The 16423-nt window shown below is 39.7% G+C and overlaps 3 protein-coding genes across 3 annotated transcripts in view; 1 reads left to right on the forward strand and 2 right to left on the reverse strand.

Moving 5' to 3' along the window:
• Positions 1 to 8038, reverse strand: part of usp13 (ubiquitin specific peptidase 13) — a 28188-nt gene extending 20150 nt beyond the window's left edge. Inside the window, exons 1-4 of the mRNA XM_070908790.1 lie at positions 7928 to 8038; positions 5608 to 5733; positions 3406 to 3466; positions 691 to 812 (exon numbers count right to left, since the gene is read on the reverse strand). Coding sequence (XP_070764891.1) covers positions 691 to 812; positions 3406 to 3466; positions 5608 to 5733; positions 7928 to 8038 — 420 coding nt within the window. The remainder of the gene's footprint in view (positions 1 to 690; positions 813 to 3405; positions 3467 to 5607; positions 5734 to 7927) is intronic.
• Positions 8039 to 9569: 1531 nt separating this feature from the next.
• ndufb5 (NADH:ubiquinone oxidoreductase subunit B5) lies at positions 9570 to 13703 on the reverse strand. The gene is made up of 6 exons (XM_070909126.1): positions 13574 to 13703; positions 12225 to 12307; positions 11608 to 11674; positions 11395 to 11456; positions 10880 to 10986; positions 9570 to 9788 (listed from the first exon to the last, which is right to left on the reverse strand). The coding sequence occupies exons 1-6, from the start codon at positions 13689 to 13691 to the stop codon at positions 9668 to 9670; spliced, it is 558 nt and encodes a 185-aa protein (XP_070765227.1). The 5' UTR covers positions 13692 to 13703; the 3' UTR covers positions 9570 to 9667.
• Positions 13704 to 13939: 236 nt separating this feature from the next.
• mrpl47 (mitochondrial ribosomal protein L47) lies at positions 13940 to 16224 on the forward strand. The gene is made up of 7 exons (XM_070909325.1): positions 13940 to 14078; positions 14491 to 14639; positions 14731 to 14791; positions 14874 to 14970; positions 15082 to 15212; positions 15622 to 15717; positions 15853 to 16224. The coding sequence occupies exons 1-7, from the start codon at positions 13945 to 13947 to the stop codon at positions 15962 to 15964; spliced, it is 780 nt and encodes a 259-aa protein (XP_070765426.1). The 5' UTR covers positions 13940 to 13944; the 3' UTR covers positions 15965 to 16224.
• Positions 16225 to 16423: the final 199 nt, after the last annotated feature.

The following is a 16423-nucleotide window of genomic DNA, read 5'->3' on the forward strand; positions in this document are numbered from 1 at the left end:
AAGGACAATAGTGGACATGCAGGATCTATGCAAGACATTGTGAACATAAAGCGATTGATCCAGCACAGGAAGACAGAGCGGCACTATTTAGCTACTGCCATGCAAACCATACGAAACGGTTTAAAAGTAGAAGGGTACTTTCCAGGTATTTGTACAGTAAATGTAAAACCAATTGTGCTCAATATCACATTCACATTAAATGATACATGCATAAAACATTTAACCCCATGACATGCCAAAAGCAAACCTCATCCAGTGTAGAAGCCCATGCTGCTCTAAAAACAAACCTAAACAAAGAAAGCAGGAGTAAAGCGTCTCCTCTGCACTCCATGCACGCAATGACAGACAGAGAGAAGGGCGCCTATACAGTATGTGCATCCAGTGGTTCCAGTGGTTCCCCAGAATCTTTCCATGGCAAAGACAAGCTTATGAAACAGCTTTTATGCCAAAATAAAAGGAGCGGGCAGCTACTAGAGGTTAAGTGAAGCATTGGGGAAACTCTGAGCTGCCACAAATGATATTCGTCAGTGCAAAGTTTAAAATTTGTGACCATGACACTTGGATTCAGGCTTTGCGGCTTTCTTCAAGACCAACCACCCTGTCTGTTCAGTGACTTGGGAACCACTGAGTGCACCCTCCCGTCGACATGCATGGAAACACACAGAGGCAGTGCAGCAGTGACTCACTGACCAGAGCGGGCAACTCCTCAATATTTGGTAAGGGGATCTCGAAGTGGTCAGGAAAAATGACGAGCTTGGCCTCATCCTCATACTCATAGTCCTCCCCGTTAAAATCACGGTTGAGCTCTAAATCTACAGGGGAGGAAGTAAACATTTGACATTACCTGGTGAGCACGTCACGTCTTGGTTATTTTTATTTTATGCTCTGTTCTTTTCTGAGTGCGAGGTCTGTTCTTTTTTTATATTCTTGTTTCGCTCATTTAGTCAATACCATAATAGTCTGAGGATGCAGCGAGTACAAACAGAACAAGGAGGCCATCAATGGCATTGTGTTTTACAACTGTGACAGGATGACTTCATACGATGCTGATGACTCTTTTGCTCAGACACAATTCATGTAGAGCTATATTTAGGCATTTATCACACACTTTTATCACCAGCAACTCAGAGAGTTACTGAGGATGGCTTTGTCTGTGCAGCTGTGGCACCCTCATTTCATTACTGATCACATAATGAAACTAAATGATCAAAATTAGGGCTGCAACAAACTTTATTTTCCTTATTGATTAATCTGCTTGGTATTTTCTTGATCGTTGGCTCTATAAAATGTCAGAAAATTATGAAAAATGTCCATCACACTTTCCAACAGTTCAGCTTACCGTAGAGCTCAAACTATTAGTCCATCAAAAGAAAAATAACAACTATTAATATAAATTCATATCTTTGGTTTTTGGGCTTGGTACTGTTAGTCGTACAAACCAAGGCATTTGACGACATCACCCTGGGATATAATTTTGATGGATATTTTTCACATATTTCTCATATCAGACCAAAACGACAAATCATTGAATCGAGAAAATAATCAGCAAATTAATAAATAATGAAAATGATTCGTTTCGGCTCTAGTTTACGATCAAGTAAGACAAAGATAGACAATGAAGAAGCTGGAAACAGAACATTTTTGCTGAGAAAAATGACACTGATTGATTCTCCGTCGACCAGCTAATGGATTAACGAACTAATCATTTCAGCTCTAATCAAAATGATAAAGAAAAGAGAAATCTAGAGAGAGCCTCTTCCCTTAAATCACTCTCCACATTGAGTTGTCCGTCCTCTCCAGCCTAAAGTTGTGTCATGACTCATGAGAGACAGGATCATAGGTTATCCCTGACATTGTTATTGTGCCCACTGGTTTCATGGGAACGTCTGACGTTAGCAGCTTCATTAGATCACTGGACTGGTATGGAGATGACGGCGGACACATACATGCCCGCTGTCACATCAAACATCCAAAATGGACGACAGTAAGGATCGTCCCCGAGAAGGAGCTCTTCAGAAGAGTCTGACAGATTTCTATCAGAGAGTCAGACGTTGGCTTGAGGGCCGACCTAATGTACAGCTGTCAGATCGAAGGATAGTAAAGTCTATTAAACTCTGGACGATAAGAAAAAAGGAACGTCAATTACAGAGAGGTTGAATGGAAGGAATTCCTCCCCCGCCAGGCCAGCAGTGAGGGAGAGGAGGGGTGAGAAGGAGCGAGAGAGACACCTGGTCCTCTCGCAGCAGCGTCATAGCTGCAGTAGAAGTGTGTCAGCCTAGAAGTGAGGTTGACAGGTGGTGGCAGCTGAGAGGCCGGCAACCAACCCCGACCCCCCCCCCACCACACGTTGAAGAGGAGGAGGAGGAGGGGAGTAAGCCAGGCTTTGATTTAGAACAGTTACCAACCACATATACAAATAAATGGACTATATTTGGAGCACAGGAGGAGGAGGAGGAGGAGGGGTCTCATCATGGGAAATATCTGACGCTTTGGGTAAAGGCCGGCTGGAGGGGCAGCTGGCGGGTCACCACAGTGTAACAAACAATAACACCAGTTTATGATGGAGGGGGCTCTCTCAGCAGAGAGTTTCTGACCACACAGATGACATTTAGTTTAATATCAAAACACCAACTCTTTCAAGCTTCACTTTGTTTTCAGTGATGACATTATGTACATTAACATTTTTGAGGTACTTGAGGTACTTTTTATTTATATTACTCCACTACATTTATCTGACAGCTATAGTTGATAGTTCTTTTTCAAATTAAGATTTTACATAAAGAATTTGAAGATCTTACAGATTAAATCAATGGTTCCCAAGCAACCTTTCTGCCTTGTGAAAACATCGTCTACTTGGGGCCAACAGAGACATTTCCCCTCTTAACTTTTCAGATGGTTTCATTTAAATAACTTTTCATGCCCCGAAGAGGTAAAACTCTCCAATATTTCGCCCCAAAAAGCAAAGATTAGATTGAAGTCCAAAAAATGAGTACAGACTTGAGTAGCAGAACTTTGTTTTTTTCTTCTTTTGTGCTCCATTAATCATTTCACGCTCCTTCACATTTATCTCGTAACCCTTCAGAAGTTGGGAACTACAGGGCTAAACTATCCAGCTACAACATTACAACGCTACTTACACATTGATGCATCAGTGTTAACAATCTAATAATGTATCTCAATAATATATCAGCCACAGGGGTCATTTCTGCATAAGGAGTACTTTTACTTTTGATACTTTAAAATATATATTTATTGATTTACTTCTGTGTTTCAGTTAAGTAACTTTTAGAATGCAGGACTTGTAATGGAGCATTTTTACATAATGGAATTGATACTTTTACTTATGTAAAGTATCTGAGTACTTCTCCCTCCACTGCCTCAAACCGACAGGCAAACCTAACCTACCTAGAAACACTTTTCCATTTCTCCGTCTGGGGATGGCGCCTCCTGCAGCTCCTGTGGCTTTCTGTGGAAAACAGGAAGGAAGGGATTAAATCGGATCAAAGAACCCTCATCACAATAAAAACATCTTCCAACAGCTCTGTTGTCTATTGTCTTTGTAAAACGCTGGAAAAGGCTGTTATGCTTTGCTGTGACAGAAGGCCCAGATGGTTGTCGTTTTGTTAGAAATAGATGCTGGATGTTCCAGTTGCCAGGTCAGGTTACAGGACAAGGGGAAAAACCCCTTCCACAGCAGGGTCAAAATTAAAGAATGATAAATTGAACCGCTTCAGTTGGACAGTTTGATTTGTAGACTTGGACAGATATAATTTACAGTACGTCATGTGTTTGGGCCTGTCTTTGCCTGTAGAGTGCATCTATCACCTTTCTCTTTTTTCCCCACTACACACTGTCCAGAGGGGTAGAAAACTAAAATAAATTAATATTTAACAAACTGATAGATTAACATTTTCAACCATGGATTAAACAGAAACTACTTTGTCAGTGAATCCACTAAAACGTGAATCTGCCAAATGATTAGCTGGCAGCAAAACAACCCAGCGCCACCGACTGGTTTCCTGTTAATCCCATCAGGTTCAGGTGACTGCTTCCCGTTCACTCGGCAGGGAGGAGGACACGGCGGCAGACAGACAGAAAGACAGAGAATGCTGACACACTCGAGACCAAGTGCACTCATGGGGGGCGGGAAGCAGCAGACACAGGAGCCTGCAGAATGTGAGCAGCTGTTTCTGGCCAGATCCAGGCATGGAAATAGCAGCTCTTTACAAAGCAGAGCTTATCTGAGGGCAATTAGAGCCAGTGAGAAAACACGGCAGCAGCTAAGGCCTTTGTTGTTCACCATCAACTTTTAAAAGACGCCTTACAATATAACGCAATCCAATGCAAAACCACCACAAACTTAAAAAGTTACCATAGAGTTGAATCAAAGCGCTCTGGCTCCGTCTCCACAAAGATGTAACATCTTTGAAAGTGTTTGTTTCAGGGTTGTTGTTTTTGATTGCAATATACTGTAAGATGTTCCTCCATGTACTAATATAAACATATTCTGTTTAACGCTATTATTTTGAATTGCAGGAGTAACTTTTCAGTAACTTTAACACTTTATTTTATGGGTCTGTATTTTCAGAATATATACTTGATAATTTCTAAGGACATTTCTAGGAAAGAACTATGTAAATTGGTACTAATTGTGGGGAAAATAAGAATTATCTTAGAAGAAATGCTGTATTTAAACCCCAGTAAATACTCATTTAGGATTAATTTATTATTGGAAACTTTATGCTCTATAAATATATTGAATTGTATGCTTGCCTATAAACAAAAATACTTCTGCAGCATTTAACCTGTAATCCTCACAGCATTAATCGATAACTACCAACTGAAATACACACATCAGACACGTGGTTCTTTAATTGTGGAATGGGTAACACTTTACTTTCATTCCCCCTATTTATCATTTATGCGCCTGATCCAAACATATAAGACACTGTAATGTCATTATAAGGAGATATAAGGACTTTTGTAAGTGTTTAATAATGTCAACAATTCTAACTTCTCCTATGAAGACATATTTGTATATTATAACAACTGTATTTTACAATATTGTCATTCATTATCTGTTTATGAAGCAGCCTCAACTAATAGGTGGCAACAGGAGGAGTTATAGTCGATAAATACATTAATAAACACTTATATCTACATATAACTGTGTTATAGTGTGTTATAAACCATTTATTAAATGTTTATATACTACTTATGAATGTTAAATAGGAGGTTATAGTAAAGTGTTTCAGTTCCAACTTGCAGACTCACAAAGTGTATTAATATTTTGTGCATAACTATGTCAAGTATGAATGAAATAAATTTTAACATGCTAAAATAGATATTGTTTTAATATAATTTGTAATATAATTTGAGATGTGATTGACTTTTCTTGATTAACATGATATAATTTTAATGTCTCTCTCATTGTCTTTTGTGTATTATTATTATTATACATGTATAAATGTGATTGTTTACAGAAGCACTATGTAAACAAAGATTATTATTCTCATTCTACTGCCTCTAATTCTACATTAACTGCTATTACTTGATGCCATCAAAGGTCAGAACCCAATAGAAATACAGGGGAAGTGTAAAACTCACCTCTTTGACGTGTCGTTTGAGGTGCATGTAAACACTCTGTCCTGTTTTGCGATAATGTCTCTCCACATGTTCTCGTCCAAAGCCCAGGAATGTGTTCATGCACACATACAGGCCTCCCTCCGACTCCTGCAGACCAAAACAAACAGTAACAGTGAACAGCAGCACGAGGGGAAGCACCATCAACGCAACCTTGAAAAGTGAACATCACACAGAAGAATATCGTACCTTATTCTAGTTCCTAGTATTTGTATCTTCTTTCTTTATTTTTCCTAATTTCTGAGAAACTACATTCAGTGTATTATATACTGTATATCCTCACACAAGTATTCCTTCTTGCTATGCCTTTTCTAATCGAACAAAGAAGAAAGGAAGCATTTAGCTTTATAAATATTTCACAGTGAAAATCGGCAAATGTTTGTGACTGTCATGACAGAAACAACAGTTTTCAGTCTCCAGAAATGTATTGTGATGCACTGCACTTTGTTCCACACCACCTGGCGCTGGTTAGAAGAAATGTAACACAACATACGCAGTGGAAATGCAAGTAAGAGATGTGTGCCAATGATTCTGCAAGCACATTTTCAAAAAGACCCTCTTGCCAAAACAGTCTTTCTTGTCAGTCTTGTAAAACAGCCAAAAATCTGTTCCAGCACTCTTGCACAGGAAAAAAAACCCTAATATTTATCAAGAAGATGTCTGCTGCTGAAAAGCTTGTTTTTTACTGTTGATCCACAAGATCACAGCCACCTTTTACACATTATTTTCTCTGAAATAGAAATCTCAGATATTTAGTTTCATACAAGCAATGTGACAGATCAACTCTGCTGCTGTTTCAACTAAAGAATATGTGCATCATGTTACATACAGCCACACAGAAATACATTTCATTGACAAAATAGTTCCTCTTTGCTTTTGGGGCACTGAGGACCTGCAGGTTTTGCTCCAATTTGCTGGTGAGTGCCTGTGGACTGAGGCCCACACTCATTTCAAGCTGTCTTACTGTATCTAAAACAGTTTGTTACAGGATACAAAGGTTCGATCATTCTGTGGCGTTCAAAAGATCTGCATGTGACCAGTGATGCACATTTAAAGAACACTTTCACAGGTGGACTGTCAGACACAAAATACATCCAGAATACTCCTTCAAAACCGAAATCTGCAATCAGTGTAGGCATTATAAACCCCCGTGATAAACCTTTAAGTGGCCCAGAGTGACATATGAGCTTCAACAGTGCAAGGATAAAAATAAACCAGTCCTCGGGCCAACATGATGAACTCCAGACAGCTGAGTCACCTTTAAAAACGGTTTCTGTCGACAAAGTAGGGTTTTTTGTTGTATGTTTGAATGTGTTAAGTTAATTTCTATCTGTCTTGAGTCTTTACAAGCACAGGAAACATTGAACTCTGCGTTAGAAACTGTGGATTCTGACATTTAAAAGGGTTTAAAAATGTAAATAAATCAAAATATTCAGCGTTTTGACACTCTATCACTACTGCCTTGGTCACAGAAGAAACAGAAAAGGACGAAATATATGAAAACATGAGTCAACATATGGGTCATTTTCTATGAACAAAACCCAAACTCTCTAGTGACACAATGACATGAAAACAGGCCACAGACTCACTATCGAGTATATAAACATTCTTTAAGTCAATATATATATGAGTGTTACAACACTACCGTGGACAACATGAAGTTCTGCTTGTCACAGTACTGAATTTTAACTGCACATCGCACCATAAATGGATTGTTACAGGCTACCAAAGGCTAAAAAACACAATTAAAGACACTATAAGTTCACTGTTGTGAGAATGTAATGATGGGGATATTACAAGTAAACACCACTGACACACTTCAAGTCCATTTTTAGACAAATTATAAATTACAAACACACCATAAGGTGGCTGTAAACTCACTACCAAGCGACACAGACACACAGCAGCTGTTTCACACACACACACACACACACACACACGCAGCTACAACCTGACAGGGCTGCTACAGCTTTTCAAATAAATTCAAAGCTCGGGGCAGGTGTGGCAGCTTCTTGTGTGCCTGCTTGAAGCGGTAATGTGGCCTGAACGGGACCTGGTCTACCTCTCCCTGCACAAAGGGAAACCCCTCCATCCCTCTCTCCTCAGATGTAAACAACATTTAATTATTTATTTCCAAGTTCAAGGGAGACACACACACACATTACAGCAGATTCACGTGTGTCTTGTTCGGCCGAGCCAAATCAGACAAGTCAGCCCGCCTGCGACGCTCATCCCCCGCCCCAAACAACGCGCTCATGTCCCGGTGTGTGTGAGAGACACTTACGGGAGAGTCGAAGGAAAAGGCGCACTCGCTCTTGAAAACCCTGTCTCCTGTCCTGGGCACTCTGATGGTGGGCATGAATGGGACCAGCAGCTCTCCGAGGTCTGCAGCCATCTTCGCATTCCTGCTTCTCGCACCACAGTGAAGCCACCGGAGCAGCGCTGTCAAGAGGAGAGGATGCTATTTTTAAAGCGCTCCGTCTCTACATTCCTCCGGCCAGCGGGATGTGACGCTGAAAAACCATAAAAATAAAATGACAAGAGGGGTGGAGGCTCTGTGCTGCTACACAGGCGGCTGAGCTATAAGGCCATGAAGGCTACTGTTGTTCTTTTGGGAGGTTTTTCTTTGACCTGCGCACAAATTACATTGCTGCTGTTGACTGTGGTGACGCTCTCTGCTGCACACGGGGATATTTTACCAGAAGGGCCCCTCCCACCTCTGAGCATGATTCATAAAGCCACCCACACTTACTACAGCATGTTTCCCCCTCCGGGACTCAGGAAAAGCGTGATTCTGAGGCGCACTTTGATTTTTAACAGCTGCTGATTGCAGGCTCCTACAAGCCCAATAAAAGACGCCATCACTCTGTTCATCTGCAGGAGCTCTTGTTGTTCAAATAACCAAAAAATAATTATTTCTCAGTAGCTTTTTGCATCTCCTCGTGTCTCGTATCCAATATGTGATTTCTACAACCACATTTAATAAGAGGCCCTTTGTCCATCAGACAACAATCATCCTGTCTGCACCGCTCTGCCACCAGGTGGACGCTCTCGTTAGTTGCAAAAACTATCAAATGAAGCAATTGATTTGCCACTGCAACTGTATCAGCTAAGAAAAAAAAAAAAAGGTTGCACATGCAGTGTGTCCTTGTTGACGTGCTCCTTTTCCACAGCTGCCCTGTGGATGAGAGTAAACAAGTGTGATCTGTTCCTTAAGAGGGAACCACTTGATACTGGTAGTAGAAGGATACATCTCAAAGTGTTGCACATTTGTTTGTGTACAGATGAACAGTGTTACACAGGAACAAGAAATGCAAGACAAGTAATGTATCTAGGGCACCTAGCTGAAGCTAAATGCTCTATTTGAGTTCGTAAAAGCACTTTGAATAAAAGTGCTTTATAAATGCAGCCCCCATCCCTGTTAGGCTCTTACAAACAAATGGATATATCAGATTCAGGATCGAAAAAAACAGCAGAACAAATAAAACAGACTTTATCCATGTGCATATGCATATGTCTATGCATTGTACGTGACTGTGTATGCACTGAAAAGTGTATACATGTGTACGACAAGCTGATCCATTTAAAACTCTAATTGTTGTTTCTGTTCTAGGAAAGCAATTGGACCCGTCCATTATCTGCACCTGGTTATCCTTTGCAGGGTGGCAGGGGTGGAGAGTATCCCTGCACATACTGTGAGAGGCGGACCGGTCGCCAGCCTATCACAGGGCTGACACATTTAGATAGACATTATGCATTCATAGCTACAGGGTGAATTCTCCAATTCACCCATTCTGCATATCGTCGGACTGTGAGACGACACGGACGCACCCAGAGGAAACCCACACAGATCCAGGGAGAGGACCTTCTTGCTGTAAAAACATTTTTACAGCACCACACCAATAAATACAATGGAGGACATAATATCAGAGTCCATATAGATACTTTATTTAGGCAAGAAGGGAAAAAATGTACAAACAGTGAGATTGATCGGCATGATGTACTGATGGCAGACACGTCTGGATTAATTGTCAGGTGATGACTTGTGGCTGTAGTCAATGAGCTCCTTGTTGAGGGAGTCCACCTGGAACCACGGGCCGTCTCCCTTCTGCCTCATCTGTCGACGCACCTCCAGCTGCGTCAGTCTGTTGACGACAAACAGGCAGTGAATTAATGAAGTCACGCTTCAGAAGTGGAAAACAAGACCAAGTTGTGAATCCCAGAATAGTTCTACAAAACCCTTTGCTCACTTTTCACAAAGACAGCACAAAGGAAAAATTGTGACATGTCTTCTTCAGAAACCGTCCTTTTTGCTTGTACACTGAATCTCATTAACATCCCTTTGTGATTAAACTAGACAGAGTCTCACACAGAAACCTGTCAGGAATCTAAAAGCACGACTGTGTTGTGTACGACACTGGTGCCCATAATTATGGGACTCAATCTGCTTTGTGTTCAGGTGTCATTAGACAGGATATGGGGGGTTCATTTAACTGTAATTCTCTATACAAGCTCCATGCAGAAATTATAGATTACTGCAGATTACTGGCTGAATGAAAAGGAACAGAAGCCAGTTGCTGATTTCTGTGAGACTGATTTTTCACCTTGGTGGGAGTTGTGGAGAGCTGAATTTTCCCAAGGTGATGCATCGAGAGGCTGACCCTCCTTTTCCAAGTTCTACATGGTGTAACATGTCATGCCCATCTGTGTGAAACTCTTTACTTTAATGGTGCCTTTGACTAAAGACAGTCTCATCATATATTTATATTCAGTCCTAATAAGCATAAAAATGTACGTTTGGTGTGTAACAAACAATCCATTTCAGTTTGGCAAGATAAATTCAGAATTATTGTTGGAATACTAAAATCGCAGTTTTATGACTGAACAAATGGCAGCTCCTCTAACTGCCACAGATAAAAATTTCCTCCTCAACACCTCCAGTTAAGTGCAAAGTAGATTTGCAAAGGATCTGCTGACAAACAACAATCCTTTCAGCAACATGACACCTGTTGTGTTGGGACCAAACTGTCACATCGCTGGATGCTTCAGTGCAACTGGACACTTGTTACAATGACATCCATTTAGACAACAACGCCACAGAGATGCCAAAAATTAATTTCAGAGACCGTTTATTTCTGTCGCTGGTGAAGTTTAAGGAAGTTAGAAATGTCTTCATGCCACTGTATCACAACTGCTTTGTGGCCACACATGACAGGACTGGTGTGCTAACACTCACCTCATGTCTGCCTTTTCTTTCTCTATTTGGATTGCAGCCATCATCTTTTCATAGTCCTTCACAGGGGAATCATAGAAGGTCCGTGCAATCCACCTGGTGATGGGGTGCTGCAATGACAGGTAAAAAGACACACAAGACAGAAGTATTTTTAAAAACTGCAAATGAACAATTACTAAGACTACATAAGCTTTTATTCTTTTACATTTTTCAAAAATATTACCACCTGAATGAAAGGAGAACTATACATAGGCTCCTCTCTGAAATATCTATAATTACAGAACTCGGTGGTCTGAATATGGCAGATACAATGCACATAAAACATTCACAAGAGGAAAACAGATGTTTTAAAGGTTGGCACTCAGCAAAGGCTTTGTGATGGCTAAGACAATTATGGTATACACATACTGTGATGCCCAATTCCAAATGTAATGCATGCTTGAGCCCCATCCTTCCCTGAACCAGAGTTCAGATCAGTGACATAAAAAAACAAATGAGATAAGATGCTAGCTACATACCTTGTAGTACTCCCAGTGCTCAGGTTCGTAGTCCTCAGGAATTTCAGCCAGCTCTGCCTCACCTTCACAACACAACCACACTCAAGTTTAACGCAAAGTAATATGCGATTTCTTTTGATTTACTCATTAAATCACATCTTTAAATGGTCAAATATCACCGAATGGTCCTAATAAAGCTAAAAACTTGAAGATGATATGCATATGCTTACTTACCGACGAAGACATTCACACTTGTGACAATGACAGCCATAGGAATGCCGGTCAGCAGGATATAATATTGCTGAGAAAAAATTAGAAGACAAAATGAAACACTATAATAATATAATAAATGTTGTTCTGCATGAGGGGTGATCAAGACTGGAGGTCTAACCAAGCCAGCATGTCAGGAAAATTTGTTTTTATGCAAAAGTAGTTGACATTTTACACATGGCTTTTAATCCACGTAATGTTAGTAATCCAAGTGTTTAAGATGAATCTATTGCTGAACTAAATGTAAATCCTTCTGGATTACTGCATCTTTATTTGTGAAATATAAACATGAGCGTGCACAAACATGCTTTGCAAATAAGAGCGATAAAGTAAACGTTATTAATTATGTGGATCCGAAAAGTAAATTTCAACAGTTTGAACTGTAGTGCAAATACCTTAAAGAATACCTTCAAAAGAGTGAGCAGCTGTCTTGGCTAAGAACACACAGCGGTTTATGAAGACTGACTGCTGCCGGCATCGATCTTATTATCTACTAACTGCAGCTCCCAAATCTGGGATTGGACAACCCCTTAATTTGTCATGAATTTAGGCAACAAATTAGATGGTGCCACAGTACTCACCAATAAGCGCAGAAATCTCCTGTCATAGTAGTCAGAGGGTTTGAAGACAAACATTTTCTTTCCGTGACCCCAACGAACGGCCACTGCAAAACAAGGCAAGGGATACTGTGGTGAGCGAGTTAAAGTTGGGTGCTTTATTGACATAGTATCAAAAATCATGATATAAGACTAGACAGACTGGGGTTTTGGTTCTTGTGATAATATCAAGTGTCATTGATAATATCAATGTTTCTTGATTGTAAAGGTTGAGATCAATGTTCTGAACTTATTAAGCTAGTATCTGAGTTAACTGAACAGTCGGTGCCTTATTATGTCCATATAACTGATGATCATCCTGAAATGTGTCTTCAATAAATCGGGGTAGGTCAATACGAACAAAATCACCATTACGAGAAGCTAAACTTGATATCAATTTCTTATCATATTTACTACGGATAAATATATTTTTATCAAGTCTATGTATTATGTATTATCAAGTCTATGTATTATATATATATATATACACAGTGCTTAACAAATTTATTAGACCACCTGTCATAAAAATGAGAAAACACATATTTTAGAAATCTGTCAAAAACTTGTATTTTTATTCATTAGGCAAATAACAAACTGGAACAACTAAATAGTCCTTATTCACATATATTACCCAAAAATCTTAATATTTTGTATGACCTCCTTTGGCCCTGATAACAGCTTGCATTCTTGCAACCACAAAACACATTTTTCTGTTCAGGAATGCAAGTAAATAATTGTAATTTGGCATCTCAATCAAAAAATAATAATGTGCTTTACTATTTTATTCTGCTTTTTTGTAAAACAGTAAATTTGAGAATTCATGGATAACAACAATAATTATATTTTAGCATTAAAGATATCGTTTTGATTAAAGAGCTTGGCTTGCACATACTGGTGGATTAACCATTACAGAAACATAAAATATTTTGGTAATCAGCAATACTCTTAATTTAGGGCAGCGGTGGCAAACACCTTACACTGAGTGCTGGTCTAATAAATTTGTTAAGCACTGTATATATGTATATATATATATATATGACTTGATAAATTGTTATTCCAACGCTATAAAACAACTATTACGCCGACTACCAAATACCATTTGCTATGAAAGGAAGGGCAGTTTGAAAATGTAATTAGCTGACAAAGACTAGAGAGCAGTAACCTGTAACTACTAAAGCACTAACTTACTTTTTAAATTTTTGTTGACATCAGGACAAACGTTACCAGCTAGCTAATGTTAGCAAGCTAACAAACCCCGGCGCAAGGTCATAAGAAGAGACGGCCACCTTTAAGGTCAAACTTCTCACTCTTTAAATGACCAGGGTGTCTCTTACCTTTATCTGTCCGTGGGATTGTTCGAGAGAGTAGATTTGCCGCATTATTTCCAGATTTCAGAGGACTCAGTCTGGCTGCAAAGGCAGCCGCAGACCTGAGAACACTCATCCCCACCATCGCTGCTGTGGGACGACGGCTCAACAACACGTTCACTGATTCGTTGATGACAGAGTGAAGCGGAAACCGCCATTTTTAATGAGGGAAGATAGGTTTATTTTTTATTTTTGTTTAGTTGTATTATTGTGTAGGAACAGTATATAAAGTCGTAACATAAATATATATTAATAATTCGAAAAAGTCAAACAATAACAAATATATATTTGGTGTAGAAAAATGCATGATGGGTAATGTGGGAAGGACTACGGCAAAGATGGCGGCGTCCTCATCCGCAGGACGCGTTTTGACTCTTTGCAAGCAGTTTCAAAATGTCTTTAGGGTATCTTCAGCGATAAATACTCAGCACTGTACTGCTAATTTGACCAAATACCAGTCTCATCTTTACAGGTAAGAAGCTGTTGCAGTGTGTAAAACATGATATTTAAGCCATGTTAAAGTTAGCGTGTTCGTAGCTAACACTGGCTCGGCTCCTCATTAACGGCTTGTGTTAGATTGTGTAAAGGAGTCATTATCTGTGAATAAAATAGCAGCATCGTGTCTTAAATGTGTGACACCAGACATTTGTTGAGTTAACCCATTGACATTGGATTAGAGAGTCATGGGCCTATAGTTTTATACTATGAAAAAGTCTTCGGTTTAAATTGTGTTTTCTGTCACAAGGTGGTCTCCATTGTGTATAAGGTTGTATTTACTGTATTTAAACTAAGACATGGAATCAGGAAGGAAATGGCATGCAAATTGTAATTTAATGGGGTTATTCGTTTAAGTCTCATTTTGAATTTTATTTTGCACCCACCAGGGCAAAGTCTCCACTTGTTGCCCTGTCTTGGTACAGTCCCACCATCTCTGTGAGTCAGTGTCGAGGCCTGCACACAAGCATCAGCAGAAGAGGGCTGGAAGAGTTCTTTGACCTCCCTGAGAACTGGGGAGAGACCAACGTGAAGTCAGGTAAAACACTGAAGTATTGTAGCACCATGGTAGGGCAAATGGACCCATCAAGGCAGCATTTCACACTTTTTTGATTTGTCATAATTTTTAGCTGCACCATGGACTGCCAAACAACTGAGAACAAAGAGCAATGAAGATTTACACAAACTCTGGTAAGCACTGTTGAGATTACACTGGTGCTTCGCAGTGAATAAACATTTATCAGCTGTGTGTAACGCTCTCATTCTGTCTCAGGTATGTGCTGTTGAAAGAAAAGAATATGCTGCGCACACTTGAGCAGGAAGCAAGAAGGCAAAGGGTTCAGATGCCGAGTCCAGAAAGAATAAGGAAGGTTGGTATAATGCTCAAGTGACATATCTCAATTTTTGCACTATTGTGGGTGTTGTTTGTGTTAAAGTAGGAGCTCTGGCTAAGTTAAATCTTGCTGTCTTCTTTCTCCCAGGTTGATCGGTCAATGATCAGACTGGAGACGGTGGTGAAGGAGAGAGAGACTGCACTGCGTCAGCTGCAGACAGGACAGGAGAGATCCAGACCAGGAGCCTGGAGGAGGAACATATTTGGATACGTCTACTGGTGAGGGCAGAGTCGCAGCACCCTGAATTAACATTTTAAAGGTCCCCTGTGGAGTTTTTAACCTCAAGTAGCGCTATGGAGCTGTTTTTCTATGTGTGGTTCCCTGTTTTGTTTATCTCATGCATGAGGATCCACATGCATGGATGTAAACAATGCTGATTGAAAATAGTGGGAAAAAAAGTCAGCTTCGCACATGTTTTATGAAGGAAATCTATTCAATTCAGGTGTACTGTCTTGTTTAAATGAATCCAAAAAATACTTGATCCATGTCAGATTTATAGTCACAAAAATATATTAGTATTCAAACCTGGTCTCGATTTCTGAAGTATGATTGTAGATTTTAGACTTTAGCAGGTGGTCTGATTGTGGTACCAGCTTCTCTCATGTACACTTGTTTTCTTTACCTCAGGTATCGATTCAAAGAGTATGCTATTCCTTGGTACATGAATAAAAGGTACAGGCGAAAGAGGTTCTATACACCCAAGTTTGTCCAACCACACACCAGGTAAGATATGGCACACAGGAAATATTGTGCCCCTTTTTATATAGTGTAAAATATGTTATAGTAGATCAAGAGTTTAACCCCATGATACAAAATTCCTGCTCTTACTAAAAATCTAAACACTTTTCTGTCTTGCAGGCTGCGCATAGAGAAACGTCTTCGAGAGAAGGCCAGGAAAGCCAGCTTAGAAAGGAGAACTCAGGCCAAACTCAAGGAGAAGTTTCCTCAAATGAAAGTTCCCACATCATGAAATTTCAAGCGCACATTTTACAATTCAGTTTTTGACAGCTGTGAGTCTGACATCCGTCCAGACACAAGGCCTTCTCTACATTTTATCAGTAGATAATTAATATCAATACAGAAGAGTCTGAATCAGCTCATGTCAAATAACTGAAGGTGGTCTGAAACTGTTGTTGAATGAGTGTATTTGTCAAGCTGTTATTTGATCCTATAAGATAAATTATGCTACATGACCTTAAAATGTTTGGTCACTTTTCATACTTAATATTAAAACACACCATGTCTTGAGTTTTACTTGTCTGCAAGATGAATATTTAAGGTGTGGAGATCATGTGACTCTGTGAATGTGTTTATGCAACTTTACAGTAATTGTAAATGTAAACCTGCTCTGTTTCATGTCAAACCACCACATCGGTCTTGATTAATACAAGAAACCCTCAGTTAAAATAATGTACATGTAAAAGTAGGC

The sequence above is a fragment of the Enoplosus armatus genome, chromosome 7 (genome assembly GCF_043641665.1).
Source record: "Enoplosus armatus isolate fEnoArm2 chromosome 7, fEnoArm2.hap1, whole genome shotgun sequence".
NCBI classification, from domain to species: Eukaryota; Metazoa; Chordata; class Actinopteri; order Centrarchiformes; family Enoplosidae; genus Enoplosus; species Enoplosus armatus.

Excerpts from the sequence above, each read along its gene's own strand:
- mrpl47 (XM_070909325.1), top strand. The coding sequence starts at position 13,945 with ATGGCGGCGTCCTCATCCGCAGGACGCGTTTTGACTCTTTGCAAGCAG. Across the intron at positions 15,213-15,621 it reads ATATTTGGATACGTCTACTG|GTATCGATTCAAAGAGTATG; the intron begins GTGAGGGCAGAG and ends TCTTTACCTCAG. Across the intron at positions 15,718-15,852 it reads TTTGTCCAACCACACACCAG|GCTGCGCATAGAGAAACGTC; the intron begins GTAAGATATGGC and ends TCTGTCTTGCAG.
- ndufb5 (XM_070909126.1), bottom strand. The coding sequence starts at position 13,691 with ATGGTGGGGATGAGTGTTCTCAGGTCTGCGGCTGCCTTTGCAGCCAGA. Across the intron at positions 12,308-13,573 it reads AATCCCACGGACAGATAAAG|TGGCCGTTCGTTGGGGTCAC; the intron begins GTAAGAGACACC and ends CTTGTTTTGCAG. Across the intron at positions 11,675-12,224 it reads GGAGATTTCTGCGCTTATTG|CAATATTATATCCTGCTGAC; the intron begins GTGAGTACTGTG and ends ATTTTTTCTCAG.